The sequence below is a fragment of the Schistosoma haematobium genome, chromosome 1, assembly GCF_000699445.3.
Source record: "Schistosoma haematobium chromosome 1, whole genome shotgun sequence".
Taxonomy (NCBI): domain Eukaryota; kingdom Metazoa; phylum Platyhelminthes; class Trematoda; order Strigeidida; family Schistosomatidae; genus Schistosoma; species Schistosoma haematobium.
Genome location: NC_067196.1, coordinates 1,428,663 through 1,448,619, shown reverse-complemented (window position 1 = coordinate 1,448,619; position 19,957 = coordinate 1,428,663). Strand labels below are relative to the sequence as shown.

Below are 19,957 nucleotides of genomic sequence, written 5' to 3'. Positions count from 1 at the left end.
TTACTTGAATCTTCCCGTTGATGTTTAGGACTGCAAATGCTCAGTAACTTATTGGCATACATACTGTGCACATTGCTGACAATTCTCAAATAGGACGAAACGCGCGTCCTTGATTCCAATGCTAACCATCATCCCACGAGCGGGATCATGGTTGTGCACTGCTGAGGAGTTCTACAATGTGACGAAACGGGCGTCCAATGCTTCCAGGTTTTCAATGGTGGTCTAACATCAATCGGTTCATGATCTCAATCAAATACTATGATTAGTTGGAAGAAAGTCTAGCTGTAGATTATATTTACAGGATTTTAAAAAATGATGAGGTTGTGAAGTTTATTTCCTTCTTAATAGGTGCTCATATGTATGCCCATGTTTTGTCCAATAAACACAAAAACTTTTAATGATGGACAGTAATTCAACAGATGATCAACTGTATGTTGGAGAACAATGATAAGTTTAAGGTCAACAAGAACCAATCAACATCGAGGTCTACAGGACAAGCTGTGAATCACATATGGGGAAAGTTGAACACTTCACTTCTACCTGAAGTTTGTCCTGATGATGTCGTTCAGAAGAACGATGAAAGTTCCAAGACCAAACCATCCAACTCAGAGTACAAAACCCCATCAAACTGTGGGTATTCTCTAGCTTAATCTTTTTGATAATAACAAATGTATTGTCCAAACAATTGATTCACAATACCCTATTAAGATCGATAGGAGAAGTCATCAGTCATATGAGGCGAAATCCAAATAACTCACTTCTACTTGAAGCTTGTACCGGTGATAATTTCAAGAAGGGAGATAAAAGCTTCACGGCTAAAAGAACCAGTTCAGAAAGCAAAACCTCATGAAAATCATCTACATAAGCTAAAAGATTTTCTCCAAACAAACTTTATCATATCTTAGCTTGCAAACTTATTAAACAAACATGTGGTATTCTCAAAACCTGATATCTTATGTATACATATATAGCAAAAAGCTATTAACAAGTAACATACCACTAGCACTGCGTTGAAACCAAAATCCTGATGGATCACTTAATTGATTTTGTGAACGATAATATCTAGTGTTTGGATCATTCAAGTAGATAATATTTCGATCATCTTCAAACCTTGGCGATAAATCTTGATGTCGTCTATGACGAAATGAAACATTACGATCATGACGTCGTTCTCTGGAATATATTTCACGTTGATCTTGATTTATGGTTATTATCGGTGGTGAATTATTCTGTGTAGATTCATTACCGATTTCACTATGTGGACTTTGTGATTGTTCATGATGTTCAGATTGTTGTTGTGGAGATGATGGTTCAGACATGATAATTCTGAGGAAATCTTAATAACTTTACAAGACTAACAATTTTCCATTCATTTTTTTTACGGTAATTCGAGTGTTATAAGTTGTTATTTATGAGTTAAATGAATCAATAACCAACATGAGAAATCTGAACGAGATACAAATGTAGAGAGAGAGAGGGAGAGTAAAAAAAAGCAACGTATAAAAACTTCACAAAAACTATTGAAAACTGGATTGTTAAACAATCTTGAATCTTTTCTTTAATTAATGATTCAATAAAATTTTAATAGTTGAGATCATGAGTCAATTGAAGCTAGACCACGTATGGAAAACCTGGAAGCATTGGACGGTCGTTTCGTCCCAGTATGGGACTCCTCAACAGTGCACATCCATGATCCAGCCCAGTGGTCTAGAGGTTAAGCGTTCGAGTGAGAGACTGATAGATCCTCGCAAGGGGGGATCGTGGATGCCCACTGTTCACGAGTCTTATATTAAGACGAAACAGCCGTCCAGTGCCCCCAGGTTCTTCATGGTGTTCTAGCCCCGATTGACTCATGATGTTAACTATTAAATCACCATAATATCCGCAAAACCTCATTTTGAATTTAATCTGTCATAAATTTGTATGGTGTAATGAGAAGACGAAGATTATTAGAACTATGTGATGATAGATTAGAGTAATACATTTCGAACAATCTGATTGTAGTGTCGGTTATTATGTTAAGCCCATATACCTTATTCTAGCTTTCGGACAGCCCATTCTATTCATTCTACTTGAGTCACATTCTGACCTTGTTATTTATTCGCTTATCAATCTTGAATGTTTTTATATGAGCGCGCAGGTATGTGTACATTTCTTATCCCATTACACATCACCACTTTTGTGGAGGCTCGTAATTTTATCGTTGTTTAGATCGGAAGATGTTTGTTGACGGGCTCTCCATTTTAGTGGCCCGTGGATCTGACTCCAATTCGATCGTATGAATATTTGTTATCGCCTATCTTCGTATATAATCATCCACTTAAATCGCGTTAGTCAATAACGGAATTGAATAAGTTGAGTAACGAGAATGAACTTGTGAATATATATATATATATTGTATATAAAGCGAATGGAAAAGAGAGAATAGAAAGGATGCAGAGTGGAGATGGCTTACCTGCCAGTGAAATATCTTTGAGACCTAGCCAGTTGTCACTGAATATCGAACAGATCATCGACCCCTATCAAGGTCAAGGACAGCCAACGCGCATCAGTTGATCGTACGCTATTGACTGGTCCATACGGTGGTGGTCACACTTTTGCTTGTACTTACTGAAACTAATATATTACTGTAACAATGCCTATCAGTCCCATAACCTATTCAGGTGTGCTAGTGAAAAGTGTACAACGTTTCGTTGTACAAGTTACAAAGGAGCCCAATCACAGACATCGTGGTTGTTGGCAATATGCATTCAGATGTCGATTTACTAAACTGTTAACATCTAACTGGCGATCACTTAATATTTACCGCAAGGATCGATCAAGAAATAAGAAAAGGAAACTTATTGAAATACTTTGTGCTGAGAATTCTATATTGTACCAAAATAAAATATAATATTGTTTACATTCAATTCAGTTGAATATTAATAAAGACTATGGTTAGTTGGGAGTAAACAAAGGAAATTTTGATGAAGTTCTGTTCTCTGAGCGTTCGAACACTTCACTTCTACCTGAAATTTGTATTAATGATGTCGTTCAGAAGAATGATGAAAGCTCCACGAACAAATCATCTAGCTCAGAGAACAAAACTCCATCAAAATCATCCACCTGAGCTACAAATCTTCTCCACCATCTCAAACGAGACTTTCAACAAACTAAAATATTCAGCAAAAGTTTGCAATCGATCGTAGTTGATATTCTAGACCACAGTCTTGAATTTAAAAACTTTTACTAATATCTTCATTCTGTGAAACATATCAATTTTTGTTCGAACTTAGTAGCTCGTAGGATAATGAACTTAGTGCTTAAAGTGAAGCGTTCACGGTTTCAATCTCTCGATGAATATCAATACTAAGATGTCAGTAAATCCAAGTGATGACTCTTAAAAAAGAACGAAATACACATCTTAAGTCCCGTTTCTTGTACCATATCAAATACTTTAAAACTGTTTTATTCAATTAGTTGCTCCCGGTTTATTCTGGAGGTACCGGAAAACGAAATTTGATTAAACGTGGTCTTAGTGACCTGAGAGTGTGATAGCAGTTTCCAAGAAACAACTGTCTGAGGTCGGTCACGCATGACCCTTTTGTGGGTAATTTTTGTGTTACCTTCGTACTTGTCGGGACCTTACCGCCGGAGACGGATATCCGTCGGATAAGGTGAGGTGTGCATTTTTAGGGTCGCCTTCGGACCTTGAGTTTGCTGCTTTTAGTCTTACCGTTCTTCAACCCACCTATCTGGCATTGTAAAACCTTAAAAAACGATTGTTTCAGCCAGTATAGCTCGATTGGTTCATCATGATAGGTGAGCCCCACCACAATTTCAAGGTAGCAACAACGATTGAATGATCACTAGGTGGTGATCAATGTTAATGTAATATCAAGTCTTTCTTAGTGCAGATCAGATGCTATCGACCAGGTTGCAATGTAGTCATTCATGTTAAAATTAAGTTGTTGTTGTTGTGTTTTCTTTTTTCATTTTTGCCCACATATTATTACTGAATATAGAAATTTTACTTATGAAATTGTTATTGGTAAAACTTGTCCAATTATGAATTACACATTATTAAACAAAATGGCTTATTAGTTAAACAGAATATTTCGCTAATTATAATCATTATTACTAACTAACTAATAACTTCTATTCTTACTTTATAACTTTCTTAATTTAATATTTATGTATACAATATAGTAAACAGTTATTGATCATTTTAGTTATGCTCATCTATGTTTACACCTAATAGCTTAACAAGCACCATTCATATACATATACATATATCTATGTGTATTCATGTGCACACTTGATTGTGCTTTCTTATTAATATTGGTTAGAAACATGGAGACAAAGGTACCTGATCGATAATAACGGAATATTACTTACTTTATTGTTATTTTATTATAGTTCACATACACACACACACACGAAGAGCGAGAGAGAGAGAGAGAAAGAGAAAGAAAGAGATACATAAAACCAAGTGTTTCATTGCATTTTATTTTTCACCTATTTGTATCTATGTGACTAATCAGTCGGGAAATTAATCAACTGATTCTAACATGTTTGTGTTGTTTTTATTAAAAAAAAACCAAGTTGAGTGCGTTGCTGATGTGTCCTTTACTAGGACGAAACGGTCGTCTAGTGCTTCCAAGTTTTTCAGAATGATCTAGCTTAAATTGATTCATGAATCCAACTATTAAATTATTATAATTTCTATAATGTCTCATTCTGACCAATTAGTTCTTCATCAGGATAGAACGTGGATATCAATTAGATGGTGGTGAGTCAATTTAACAAAATACTTATCAGTTAGTTACACGTTTGAAAAATTAAAACAAAAAGAAGACTAAAAGTACAATGAATTTTCATCATCAGTTAATTATTACAAATAGTTACATCATTAAAATTGGATGTAAATATAAATGCTGAATTCATGAGTCGATAAACGCTAGACCACTATGGAAAACCTGAAAGCATTGGACGGTGGTTTCGTCCTAGCGTCGAACTCCTCAACAGTGCGCATCTACAATCCTACATGCAGGATTCGAAACCAGGACCTTCGGTTTCGCGCGCGAACACCTAACCTCTAAACCACTGGATCAGCATCCAACGGTGTTAATGTCTAACTTCAACCAATTCACGAAACTGAGCCACATATCCACCATTATCTTCAGTGATTTAATATCTCACAACAGACGCGGTTGAACTTCACTCACTAGAACTCCAGGAACTACCTCTTGGAGACCATCACTAGTGAACATATTTTAATTAATATTAGAAGGAGGGTTTGTGGAGATTTTAGTAAGTTTATAGTTGAATTCATGAGTGAATTTAAACTAGACCATCATGGAAAACCTAGAACCATTGGAAGACTATTTCGTCCTACTGTGGGACTCTTCAACAGTACGCATCCACGATCTTAACTACTAAAATAAATTAATCAATTGAAACAAGAATAAAAATGGAAACATCTTTATCTATTTAAATTAGAAAAAGTAATATTGACTGAATTGTATTTTCTTAGGTCCGACTAAAACTACTACAATATTAGAACAATAAATTATAATGGATTGTATTTAGATGATGAATTTCATTGACTAAAAGGTCTGCAAGCAATATGTATCATACATAGCTAGTCATTGTCGTGTATTGATACGCTTTATAGTATACTACGGTGAATGCTACTGATGTCAACAGATATAAGTAGTAAGTATATGTTATGGATGCTGAGGAAAAATAGACCAATAATTATCATGTTAAGTCCAATGGTGTCCTTAGACTTTAGATGGACATTTCCTATTGGTCGATATCTGTTCAGTTGTTGAATATTGTACAAAATGTTGTTTTCTAGTTTATGGTACGATAAGGTATGCTTGATTGGTATATAAACAAAGTATGTTTGAAATATAATGATTCATATCTCCGGGGCTGTGACTTGTGTTTCTTGACTCAACTGGCTAGGACAGATAGCGAAGCAGGGCCAATCAGAGCACTAGGTCGTCCGTACGTGTTTTACGTGTCACTGTGATCGATCGTTAAATACGCTGCTTATCAAAAACCCTGCAGTCACCCGTTACAACAGTATCATTATTCAAAAGTAGAATGCTTGGAAACAGAAGGTTAAGAAGATTGACGAAAAGAGAATAAAACAAACAGAATGGAAACAAAAGAACAATGAGACCTGGGAAGATTGATTGTAAAATGAAGTATTTTTTTCTGTAGGGTTCTTCAAAGTTGACAAAATGATTCTATAATTCTGTACTCTTATTCATTATAATACTACCACCAAATATTATTGAACATTGAATAACTAACTCATCCTAATTTTGAGACTTGTATATACAGCTATGACCTTCTTAATAGTAAAACAAAAATGTATATTTTTGAATGATAATCTCTATCTATCTGGTAGCACTAAGCAACAATGCCAGAATGTTTGGGATGCGCTTCTCTCCCTCTAAATGCAAGTTGTTACTTCAGGACTGGTCTGCGTCAACACCTGAACTAAGGATAGGGAGTGAAGTAGTTGAACGCGTTGACAACTTCACTTATCTTGGAAGTCTGATCAGCCCTAATGGGTTGGTATCGGACGAAATCTCAGCACGGATTCGAAAAGCTCGTTTGGCTTTTGCCAACTTACGTAACCTTTGGCGAAGGCGAGATATCCGTCTATCAATAGAAGAACGAGTATACTGCGCGGCAGTTCGTTCTGTTTTAATTTACGGCAGCGAAACATGGCCACTAAGAGTAGAAGACACCCGTAAGCTACTAGTATTTGACCACAGATGCCTTAGAAATATTGCTGGCGTCTGTTGGGATCACCGGGTAAGTAATAGTGAGGTTAGACGCAGGGTATTAGAGAATAATGGTAAATCAGTAGGTGAGGTTATGAATCTTCATCGACTGAGATGGTTGGGCCACGTATTACGTATGCTTGAACACCGATTACCACGACGTGCAATGCTAACCGGGGTAGGGGATGGTTGGAAGAAAGTTAGGGGCGGCCAAACTAAAACGTGGCATCAGTGCTTGAAGACACTAACTTCTAGTCTGAGCCATGTTGGTAGATGCAGACTACTTGGTTGGGGTCCGCGTGACTTTCGTAACCAATGGTTGGAGACTCTTGGTGACATGGCTCAGAATCGATCACAATGGCGTCGGTGTATACACTCCCTGCCTTCCCTTAAACTAAAAGATTAAAATCACTTCATTCTTTCTGTCTACGAACTAATTCTTTCTTCCTATACTATATCCTTATTGCAACCTTTGACCTAACCACTCCTATGAATCCGCTGTTCATCTTGCTGTGCTAATGAGGTATGGCAACCTGGACCGATGCACATATGTGCCTGGTCCTACGTTGTAGCTGACTGACTGACTGAGTTACAATCTCAACTCATGTTTTAAAGAATGACTTATAAGATAATCTATATTTCATTCATTACAAGTACATTATATTCTAAAATATTAGCAGTGAGGAAATAGAGTAAAGTATATAATCAGAAAATACAACTTAAATGATCTCACATATACATAATCCTTTATCTGTAAAATTCTATATTCTTACTCTTTATAGAACCTATAAGGAGTATGATGTCGTATTGGGTTTATTCTAGTTGAAATACTATTAGTCACTTACTTACTTACGCCTGTTACTCTAAATGGATCATAGGCCGCCAACCAGCATTCTTCAACCCACTCTGTCCTAGGCCTTCCTTCCTAGTTCGATTCAATTGTTGTTCATTCTTCTCATATTTGTCTCCATTTCTCGGCGTAATGTGTTCTTTGGTTTTCCTCGTCTCCTCATTTGGCCTTGAGGATTCCATGTGAGGGCTTGTCTTGTGATGCAGTTCGGTGCTTTCCTCAATGCGTGTCTTATCCACTTGCAGCGCTTCTTCCTGATTTGTCCCTCTGCTGAAGTCTGGTTTGTTCTCTCCCACAGTAGGTTGTTACTGTCTCCCGAATCCGGAGAATTTTGAGTACACAACTGTGGATAAACAATTGTATCTTATGGATGATTGCTTTCGTAGTTCTCCAAGATCCCGCCTCATACAGTAGAACTGTATTGACAGTTGTATTGAAAATTCTGACTTTGGTGTTGATTGACAGACAATTGTTTTGAGTTCGAGATATTCTTCAATTGTAGATCTACTGCTCTTGCTTTGCCGATTCGCGTGTTCACATTTGCATCAGATCCACCGTTTTCATCAATGATGCTACCCAGATACTTAAAGGCTTTTATAGCTTCCACAGCTTCTCCGTCGAGTATGATTCGATTGATGCATGTTGTGTTCTATCGGAGACTCTTAATTTTCCATTTGTTTAATTCAAACCATTTAAACTCTTAGTCACTAAGTAGAATTTATTCTAATTTCTAGATTGAAGTTAAATTTCATGGCGGATTGACATTATTTGAAGGGTTGTTTTGAAGAACGGAGTGCTAAAAAGTTACTTCTGTCATTTTACAACTGATTTATTGATTATTAATAAAAACCTAATTAGGATGGATAAATATCCTCAAACTTTATGTTAGATGATTGGAGTTGGTCGGTATGAAAACTCTCATTTAAGTTTCGTACAAGCTAGAACTTGTTATCAAGGTGTGCTTGCAATATTGATGTAATAGATACTCTTTGTACCATTTGAAACGGTGTCATTCAACTTCACAGCCTGAATCGTTTTCACAGGGATATTTTGTAGTAGCAGAGTTTCTGTAGAACTAAAACATTTTCATCTGATCGATTAGTGAATATGGATAAATCTACATTGTTCTACTTTGTGTCCTTTAGACATAAGACGATATTTTTAGGTCACTAGTATTTGGTCACAGTTGCTTTCTCAGTATTGCCTAAGTATGTTGAAAATAAAGAATGTCAAGTGGTGAGCTTAGAATCAGATTGATAGGGAAATTACGGCAAATAGATTAATGATGTGATTGGTTTTCCATCAAGTTAAGTGGTTAGGTCACGTATTACGTATACCCGAACATCCCATATCTTAACATGTGACGATAAATTGTGTTGAAGTAGGTTGTAAGAAAATTTATTCGATTGAAGATAATCCCCTTGCATTTAGCTTATACTTGATTATTTAAAACAGGTCAGAGGGTGTCGTCAGTAGTCGGTAAAATATAACCGGGAACACCTTTTTTGGTAAAGAAGCGTTAAAGTAAATCATTTCGATTCACTACTGAATACAGTTATATGTAATTTGTACTTCCTGTTTTATAGGAATGCTAAATTTGAGCAACTAAATTATTTATAAAGCTTATCCTATGAGTATATTCAACGCATGCAACTTTAGGAACACGTTTTTGATACATTTTGGACTTTTGATAACAACGGAATCCATGACACAACTTTCGTCCTATATAGGACTCATCAACTGTGTTCAAGAGTAATATCAAATCTTTTACTTAGGATGAACATATCCAACAGAAATTGAATGAATGAAGTCCGAAATATCAACAATACGATAATACAGACTTTTACAAACACGTTCATACTCTTTAAACGAGTAAATGGTCATGTGATCCCAATATGAGGGGTCTTTAAACTGATAAGTATTAGGATCGAGTACTTCTATGAACACCAGCATTGGAATATATATAATTCGAGTTGAAAAGTCTTAAATAAGACGAGAAGCACATCCTGGATTCTACTTTTACTTAAAATCTGGTTTCATATACTCGATATTAGTTTTGGACGAATCAAAATGCTAAGCCTAGAAAATTCAACAATTTCATTCAATCAAGCATAATCTGCCAATGCTATAAGATCAATTCATTCATCTACCAAGAAGTTACGGCCGTTCAGTGCTTCCAGGTTTTCAATGGTGATCTAACATCAATCGGTTCATGATCTCAATCCAAATGATAAAAACTTCAATCATACAGCCCTCGAGGAATGAATACCGAAAGTTAAAGAATAGGGAGATTAGTAAGCATACAAGCACAAAACTTTACCGTTTCAAGTTGTTATCTTTCTTAGAATGAGAACAACATGAAACTAGACAAGATATGTATGAATGAACATTGAAAATCAATTGAGATAGTGGCATTTTTCCAAATATGATTCCAAAAAAGAACTATTTAATTTGAGTTACTGAAGTAAACTCTGATTAAACAAATATTAATGTAAGTTGAATACTTTTTCAATTATAGGAAAATTAAATATCACATATATGAGTACGAAATGAATTTCAACTTCACCCCATTGCATAGGCAAGTGGCTATCAGGACTCAATAACTAAGTGGATAACAAGATGGCGTTTGAAGTGAACGGTATTGCGTTCGAGTCTCAGAGTGAACATCAACTTTGAAATACGGGTAAATCCAGTTCACGAAATGCGAGTCAAACTGGATTCCGCTGCTAGCCACTATCCATATTATAATGCTTGTGAATTAATGCAATATCGAGGCAATACGCACAGTATGCACATATACAATAAGAGACTGATCAGATGCAGTCTTAAACATTAATGGGAAGATTCAAGTAAACAATACCATAAGTATTAGTAGGTTTAAAGGATTGATTTGTTTTAATGATCGTCATCTTGCGAAGGTTTCAACCGAAGAATGAGAGTATAAGTAATATTGAAGTTCATCTTGGACAAAGTAAAACTTATTACCTAATAAGTGGCAACATATCATAGCATTGGCTTTTACCGCTTAGATATAGAATTATCCATGTGATTTCAGTGAATTTCAAACCAAAGAGTCATCTCTGTTACTAGCAATGAGTAAGAGCCCTGGTATGGCCAAGTGCATACAACCACTTCCACAGAAGTTCTACTCAGTGCATTCTCACATCAGGGGTGCTGATTATGAGATTGAAAGGACGAAAAGCGGATGTCTACCGCTTTAACCGGGTTGATAAATACGGAGGATTCACTTGGGAGAGTTGGAAAACCCTCATTTCAAACCAATGGTGCACATGTACTGGCTCCAGGATCCTGAGAGAACAAATGGCTCCGGGTATGGCTCCCTAAGAAAACCATTTGCTTCGGTCTGCGCACCCGGGCAGTATCCCAGCTCTCACACAAAGCGAATGATGAAGTGTGGCGCATATCTATTTAGTGTCTCCTGGTATCAATGTTTATGTGTTTAAATAGATAAACAAATAATTAAATAAAGAGCAACAGATAATAGTTTAGTTTTTATATTTTTTTCCAAATGTTGTGATCATGAGTCAATTGAAACTAGACCACTGTGGAAAACTTAAAACTACTGGACGACCGTTTCATCCTATCATAGGACTCCTCAGCACTGCTCAGTCTGGCTTCAACTGACTCATGATCTAAACAATTAAAATGACTATGATATTCACTGATTGACAAAACAATAAATGGAATTTACTCGTCACCATGTAATAAACATATATGAAATCAGTTTCTACATAATGATTAATCAATGTAAGGATCAGTCTTAAAGGACATCGGTCACTACTCAAATAGCTCATTGGTAATTACTCGAATTGTGACATGAGGAGTATTAGTTTCAATAGGATGATAGAAACACTTTTTTGACAAGTACCAACTAACAAAAAACATTGTTGTTATTGTTATTTATTAGAATAGAAAGTCTATGGAAACAGTTCTGTTTTTACCATAATTAAAAACAATCAATGGTCTAGAGGTTAAATGTTCACGCACAAGACCGATAGATCTTAGGTTCGAATCTCGCGAGGCAGAATCATGGATACATATTACTGAAGAGTCCTATACTGGGACGAAACATCTGTTTAGTACTTCCAGATTCTTCATAATTCATGAATTCATCTATTATTATCAATCATTTATTTAATCAACATAAAACAACATGTCAATCAATCATTAATTATCAAATATCCAATTATAACTAACTCATTAACTAACTTACACTAATTGAATGCATAGAAACAACTAATCATTAATGTATCCCTTTTAAACTTACACCGTCTTTTTATATTCACTAATAATAATGACCTTAAATTAATACTTGTATACTTATACATACTTGGAACCAATCCTTAATTAGTATCTTCTTTTGTTTGTTTTAATTTTTGGTGGTATATTCAATGTAAAGTATGAAATATACATTGAAGATGATCAAGCCAAACATTAACATTGATCATTATATATCCTATTCTGTGAAACATTAAAATAAAGTTAAAATGAATTGATCATTGAAATCCAACTGTGAAATAATATCCGTATTGATTAAAATGAAAGAAACTAAATAAAAATTAGCACTTATTCTATATAAGTATTTATAAGTAGGCTGTATATCTATATCTATATAGACATAGTACATTGGATACATGTAACAATGAGTTGGTTGATATGTGTGAACATTGTTACTTACTAAGTAACAAATGAATACCCACATACACACACACATACACAGATACATACATACATAGATAGATGCATAGATACATACATGCATGGATACATATATCAGTATGCACCGAGGTCTCTGTGTATTATGTGAGTATAGTGTTTTGTTCTTCTTTTTTTTTTGGTTCTTATTTTCATGATCGTTTTTTTTCTTCTTTTTATTTCATACAATCCTTTTCACTCAAAAATAATTTTTAAAAAAAAGTGAAACAGAATATGAAATTCCATTACAATATTGTTTTTACTAGTTCTTTTTATTTTCTCATATAGAAAATAGGCAAAGTGTAAATATTCACTGTTTAACCAAGTTTCTATATATATATATATCTAGCTTCAATTGACTCATGATTTCAACTATTGGAATTACTAAACTCTCTAGAAAACCTCTTCTGATAATAATCATCTGCTCACTAGTGACGGTCTCTAAGAGGTAGTTCTTGGAGTTCTAGTGAGAAGTAGTGACCAATGGAGTTCAACTAGGTCTGTTGTGAGATATCAGCTCACTGATGACAATGGTGTACGGTGGCGTAATTTTGTGAATTGGTTGGAGTTAGACATTAACACCGTTGGATGCCAACCAGCTCAGTGGTCTAATGGTTAAGCGCAAGCGCACGAGGCTGATAGGTCCTGGGTTCGAGTCTGGTGGCCGGGGGGGGTGAGATCGTGGATGCGCACTGCTATCGAGGAGTCCTATACTAGGACCAAACGGCCTTCCAGTGCTTCCAGGTTTTCCATGATGGTCTAGCTTCAGTTGACTCATGATTTCAACTATTGACATATCCAAGGGTTTAGGTTAAGTCATTTATGATTGTGTATGTGTGTGTGTGCTATGATAAGGATTTCAAACAATTACACAATACCAGAATACTAATAATTATTATGTATGAGTTATTATATAATATAATGTTTAATATAAAATCATAATTATAATTAATTCTATCGTCATAATGAAAAGGACTTAAATATTTAATAAAAGAATCAGTTGAAAGATAAAACGTTTAATGAAGTGATTTGTTGATAGATCTAATGTAATGGCTTGCTTGAATATCTGGGCTACTTGTTCCTGTCATCTAGATATTTCAATAAGTTGTCCATTTTCTAGTTTATTTTAAAACTTCTTTTCGACTTTGTATACAGTGTTTGTACATCTTAAACTTGAGTACTGTAAACAAGCGGCAAGCGCTTACTTAAAAAATAAAGACAGTAATCTTTTGAAAAAGATTCAGAGAATAACAACTAAACTGATTCCCGGAATAGCGAAGCTCCTGTATGATGCTCGAATGGCTAAGCTAAACCTGTTCCCGTTGTCATATCGAAGAATTAGAAGTGACTTGATTACAGTTTTTAAATTGCTTAGTGATAAATTTGCACCTGATATGCCCTCATTTTTCTTGTCTTCAAAAACAGAGAATTTACGAGGACACTTTTAAAAAGTTCACAAGCCTAGAACAAATTACTTTTCATCTGACTATCGACTTTCTCATCGAATCATCAACTAGTAGAATTCATTACCTAAGCATGTGGTTGAGGTTTCATTTATTGACTCTTTCAAAAGAAAGTTGGATCAACTAAGAGACCATCATGGCCAGAACTAACACAGACTATCAAACCTCATGTCCTTTTCTTTTCAAATTGAAGCTGAATACATAATTATGGCTATTAATCATATAACCTATTCAAGTGAGTTTTTGAAAAGTGTACAACCTTTCGTTGCACAAGTTACAAAGGAGTCCAATCAGAGATATCGTGGCCGCTGACAAGATACAGCGAAAAGAATGTACATCATTTAGAAGTCAATCGACTGAACTGCTAACATCTAACTGGCGAGCATTCAATATTTATCTCAACGATCGACCAAGAAGTAAGAAATGGAAGCCTGTTGAAATACTTTGTGCTGACAATTCTATATTGTATCAAAAATACGATATTGAATAAAGCTACTAATAATAACAGTAATAATACATTATTGCCTATCAAATATCCTTGTTATCAATCAATTGTGCAGCGTTAAGAATATCATGTAGGTCTTGTTGAATTAAATTACATGCATTCATATTAGGTAGGGAAAAGTTTGTTTCAGTCATAAATATACAAAATAATAAACCCTAGTTGAGGATCTGTTTCTATTCATGTAAGTACATATAACGTAAATGCTGGGGATTCATGCGCGTGATTAGTAAAGTTTTGTAAAGTTTTGATACTAATCCTAGCAATGTGTCGAAATTTCTATAATAAAAATAACTATAACTTATAGACTAACTGTAGTGTTGCTCAGGGCTACAGTGTGACTCACTTGTTACGAGCTCTGAAGGTCTTGCCGTTGGTCGCTGACGATATCAGCCGGTTGTAGACTTCATGAACATTGTGAAACTAAGACGAAACTATTCCCCAGTGCCAATGATTTTAAACTGTTGGTTAGTCACTTTCAGACCATGGTTTAAGCAATCTTGACAAACATCCATTCCCTAACAAATCTTACTATGTTAAATTTCAAAACTTTCTTAACACTTTTTTGGACTAAAGAAATGCCAAGTAAATTCTCTAGGATACTTGGAAATGTTTCATGAACACCTTGTTAACAATTTAAAACTTATTTACCTTTTACAACATCACAGTAACTGAACAGAACTAATAAATCCAATACTGTGAAGTTTTTGGCATTTTTTTTCTCAATAATTCTATATGATTTCATTCATTATTGATCATTATGCAAGTAGGACTCAAAAACAGTTGCTATAGAATAGTTGATAGTGATATCCAGGCCTCTTACTTCATCTTGTTTAGAACTAGTAGTCCGCATCTACCTGAATTCAAGCGTTATGGTAAGACAGGTGACTCGAATTTGGTTACTTTCGTTTCAAATCCCCAATTTATTATCCACTGAGCTACTGAATTCAACGAGTATGATGTTTAGATGATTATTACTTATGATTTAAATTACCCTGTTGAACTGGTTACTTTATAATAGCAAGCCTTGTTACAAGCTTGAATAAAAAACCCATAAACTACTTTTTAGTTTTTACTGCTAATGTAATTAAGTGATAGGAACTATTTTCAGATTGAGAAGAAATCTCTACGAATGCGACTATTCATATTATAATGAACGTATTTACGATGAATCAACGCAAGAATTCTATACATGTTCGTAAACAGCCGAAATGCATAAGTATTAAGTCAAGCTGATTCAAGTAATCAGTACAATGCTGTCATAAGGCTTTCCATTTACACAGACTACTTTGAGAAAATATAATATACTTTAGGACAGGAATTAAACTCAAAATACAGTTTCACTTTCAATAACATATTTACTAGCTCTAAAAATGAAGACATGAATATAAAATCGAGAAATGTTTCAAATCTACTATAATGATAACACCAAAATAAAAACGTTCATACTTTCTAATAAATAAGTATATATATTTCTTATATCCCAATTAGTAGAAAACTACATTGCTGGCGTTTCTTGACTTAGTGTGAGCCACTTATTCAGAATAAATATATAACTGAAGGAGTGGAATACATTAAATCTTGAAACTTCAAAAATGCACTTTTCTACTTACTGAGAAGTAGCAGAGTAAATACATTTATTACTAACTTTCTATCTAATGCTCAGTTTTTTTGAAACCATCAAGTATAATCTTGACACTGATACCTATAACTCATGCTTACATTATATAAGAAGTACAATGACCTCGTTTGTTTAATATATAAAAACTGAGCTGTCTCTCATAATAAGATTTCGTAATTTTACTCTCAAAAGCTATATCTTAAGTAGTTTGACTAAATTTCGACGGTTTGACCTACTGAAAACTCAGGATTGGCCTGTGTATACGATTTCATGTTATCAGTCAGCCAGAGTCAAAGTATGACTTGATATGAGTGTGTATCACTTACGGCCATCATAAAAGAGGGGAGGGCATTAACAAAATGAGAAGCAAGAGAGCCATTATGATAATTATATTACTGTTAGTGAATCTAAATATCAGAATTATGGGTCAGAAAAATAAACAAGAATTAAGATGGTAAATAATGAAATGAATCTTAGGTCAGTATTTAAAGGAAGACAGGGGATCTAATAATTCAAACAAACAAAACATTTCAGTTACTTCTCCTTAGTTTTCAATTCACATATTACGGAATTCACACGAAATTCAGTGGGTAGGTTTATTCATCTCAATACTTGATGTTTCTAGCCATTTTACAACCTACTGCATGATGATCAGCTTTATGCTTTGGTTGTTGCCTGTTTGTACTCTATTTATTTGTCTTAGAGCCATAAAAAAAGGTGGTTTGTGGTTACATTTGATGCACGGTTACGAAAAAATTAGAAATATGATTTAATTGGCAATATAAGTCGATTGAAGTGGAACTTCAAACTGAGAAGGATCAGCTAAATCAAAGAATTCGCATAATTTACCTATGTGTCTAAGATAATAACAAAACTAATATCTCTTTATTGACAGGGTATTAACACTTATCAGAACTGTACAATAACGACTGAGACAAGCAAAACCAAATAGCTCAAATCTAAGACAGTGTGAAACGCTTTAACTATTTTTGAATTAGAATAGATAACTGTCACACAAAAATAGTAGCTTTTCCTTTTTTTAACTAATGTTGATCCAAAAATGATGAGGTTAGATGCAATATCAAAAATAATCCCGCCACTGTCGTCCCATCATTGTTCTTATTCATTAAAAAGGATACTTTCCAAGGTTATACGTATCAATACTACATTACTTTAGTTTAATTTGTCTATAAAATAATACATTTTACGAAGCATTGCGCATTTGATCTGGTGAATAATGTAATCGATTCCTCACTTGCCTTAAACAAGTGTTGCAGTAAGCTCGGTGGCTATAGGGATGAAGACCACTTTGAAACTTTTGATGGAATAACAGGGATTTCACTCAATACCTAGTACTGGCAAAATATCCGTGATACACCCATTTTAAAGCTCACTGAGTTTTAACTCACAAGGGTAAAGGCAAAATGTTATCTTCAGAAAAGCTTAAGCATACAGTCAAATATACCGACTTCGCATAACGGTAGAAATTCCTCGTCGTTTATCTATAATTTTAGATCAAATTAAATAAAATGACGATCTCCATATTTCACGATTGTCAGGCTTGGTTTTCTGCATATTTACATTAGTTGCTGAAGAATTATTCAAAAGTCCAGTGTTGGGTACTTAGGTGAAAATTACAGCTTTAATAACGAACAGAGGTTTTAATAACGACAAGTCAATGTCTATTCTTCAATATCTTTTAAAGAGTACAAACTATAACTTGTATTGTTCTAGCATCACTGTCTGCTAATGTGAGCCCCCAAGTGCCCCGAAACGGCCGAGAGTGAGGAGAGTCAGGTCTCTCACATGCCCATGTGCGTACAACCACTGCCACAGAAGTCTTACTTAATGCCTTCGCGCAGCAGCTGTGTTTCCTACGAAATTGAGAGGATAAAAGCAGATGTCCGGCTTCTTACCTCAGTCTATGGATATGGAGGATACACCTAGGAGAGTCGGAGAACTCTGATTCAAAACCAATGACGCACATGAGCTGACTCCAGGATCCTGTGAGAACAAATGGCGTACGAACCAACTATTGGTCATTGGCTACAACGAGACTGCATTTCCTGACGTTGTTCCACTACATTATGGATTAGACCTTTAGGCCGAAGGCTTCGGGCGTGGCTCCCTGAGGAAACCATCTGCTTCGGTTTAGGCTCCTTAGCAGAATCATAGCCCACAAACAAATCAAGTGACTTGTGTGACGCATATGTATTCGGTACCCCTTTGTACCAATCTTTATGTTAAATAAATAAATGCTAATGTGGTTTGAAAAACTTAATTGATCCATGTGTGTGTCAGGCCCTACGTTGCCTAGGTTTGAATAAATAACAATCCTTTATTTTCGAGCGTCAGCAAACTCTGACATTAATATTTATTGGCTAATATTCAATAAACTGTTAGAAATATTAGGTAAGAAACCAAGATCAACAACTGACCAATCAATTGATTAAAAACATAAAACACTAGACAGTTTTGTCCCGCTCTTCACTTAGCTCCATAAATTAGCTTTCTACATGAAATGATGAACTAATACTCAGATACCTAGGAGTTGAAAACACTCCTGAAAATTACAAACCTGTCAAGAAGCTTGTAACAAGAAGTGAAATTCATATTCTCACATGGCTAATATGCATCACTAAGTCACAGCTAACGTGAGTTTGTGATGAAAGCTACAAAACCCAACCCTAAATCTTAAATCGAAATACCTAACAATAAACGTGAACTATACGGGGATAAAAAAATCCTTTCGCGACTTTTCAAAGTTAGGAAATATGGATAACTTATATCAACTTTTAAATTAGCCAAGACAGAGTATTTTTGAAAAATATCAACAGACTTTCTATATGTATGACCATTTTACACCTAGTAATATAGTTTTCTTTTCCATAAACTAATTATTTAGGGAGACTCTCTGCTGATTGACCAAGAACTGGAACAAAAATTGCCATGATAGCTTTAAGTTTGACCCGAGCTATATTTTTGCTTACTTTGAATTAGGACCGATGTTATTTTGTGATGATAAATCTCTCCCTAAATTCCTATCCTGTTTATAACCCCGAACCTAAGTCACAAACTTACTTTCCAAATTCAATTTACCATTGAGTAAGCAGCTGAAATCTCTGAACGTTACTACAAGATTGCACCGAGTCGTATATGTACAAACGTTTTACTCTGTAACGGACTATATTTTGAATAGATAGTTCTCCACATTTCTAAATCTCAAGAACCTAATACGGGTGCGAAAATCTCTACTTAGTGCAGTAAACATGTAGGAAACTCACTAAAATATTCGATTAACATATCTAAGTAATGATGATGACTGACAAAACTTTAAATAAACTGTGTAATTGGTAAAACTCATATGACCTAAATTGTTCGTCAACATACACCTGAAACCAAGCGTAAAGTAAACAGAAAAGATATCCATCCCCAAATAAATATTAACAAATTCCATGATGTCATAAATTTATCACGCTATACTTCTAAAAAAAACCGTCTTACATTTCCACATTAATTCAGACGGAATTTGAAATAACGCTTCAAGTGGCCTTAAATATTACGAGTTGTACATTGTGCAATAAAACCCAGTGACCTGTTACATATACTAGACTGTAAAATAAACGAATATCTTGGCGCATTATAAATGTGTAAGTTGGCTCGACATAGTGTTTGGACTTTAATTTGCTTCTTAATATCTTTGCTGGATTAGATTTTCAGATTCAGATTTCAAATTTGTGTAGTAAGGACAGAAGTCCTACAGCCTATGTGATTCCTTTTCTAGTACGCTTCTGTTAGTGTCCATACTTCTCTTGAAAGAGTCAATTAAAGGTGCGGACACCACTGCTTCGGGCAGCAGGTATTGATGACTCGTTATGAGAACCTGTATGCCACTGGTATTTCGTTCGTTCTTGGCTTTTCTACTCGCATGATATGTCCTCTGAGATGTTCCGATCTAGTGGGAAGAAAAAGAGAGAATGAGTTAGGTCCAAAATCATTTCTTAGTATTCTGTTTATCAA

The 19,957-nt window shown here is 34.9% G+C and overlaps 1 protein-coding gene across 2 annotated transcripts in view; it reads right to left on the bottom strand.

The window, feature by feature from the left end:
* BTBD1_1 (BTB/POZ domain-containing protein 1) overlaps positions 1–19,515 on the bottom strand; it is a 50,188-nt gene extending 30,673 nt beyond the window's left edge. The window contains exons 1-3 of one of the 2 annotated variants that reach the window (XM_051208787.1): positions 11,987–12,189; positions 11,870–11,941; positions 998–1,446 (exon numbers count right to left, since the gene is read on the bottom strand). In XM_051208787.1, coding sequence (XP_051072880.1) covers positions 998–1,319 — 322 coding nt within the window. In that variant the 5' untranslated portion in view covers positions 1,320–1,446; positions 11,870–11,941; positions 11,987–12,189. Of the gene's footprint in view, positions 1–997; positions 1,447–11,869; positions 11,942–11,986; positions 12,190–19,441 lie in introns of those variants that run through there. The other variant, XM_035733198.2, reaches the window with a different exon arrangement.
* Positions 19,516–19,957: the final 442 nt, after the last annotated feature.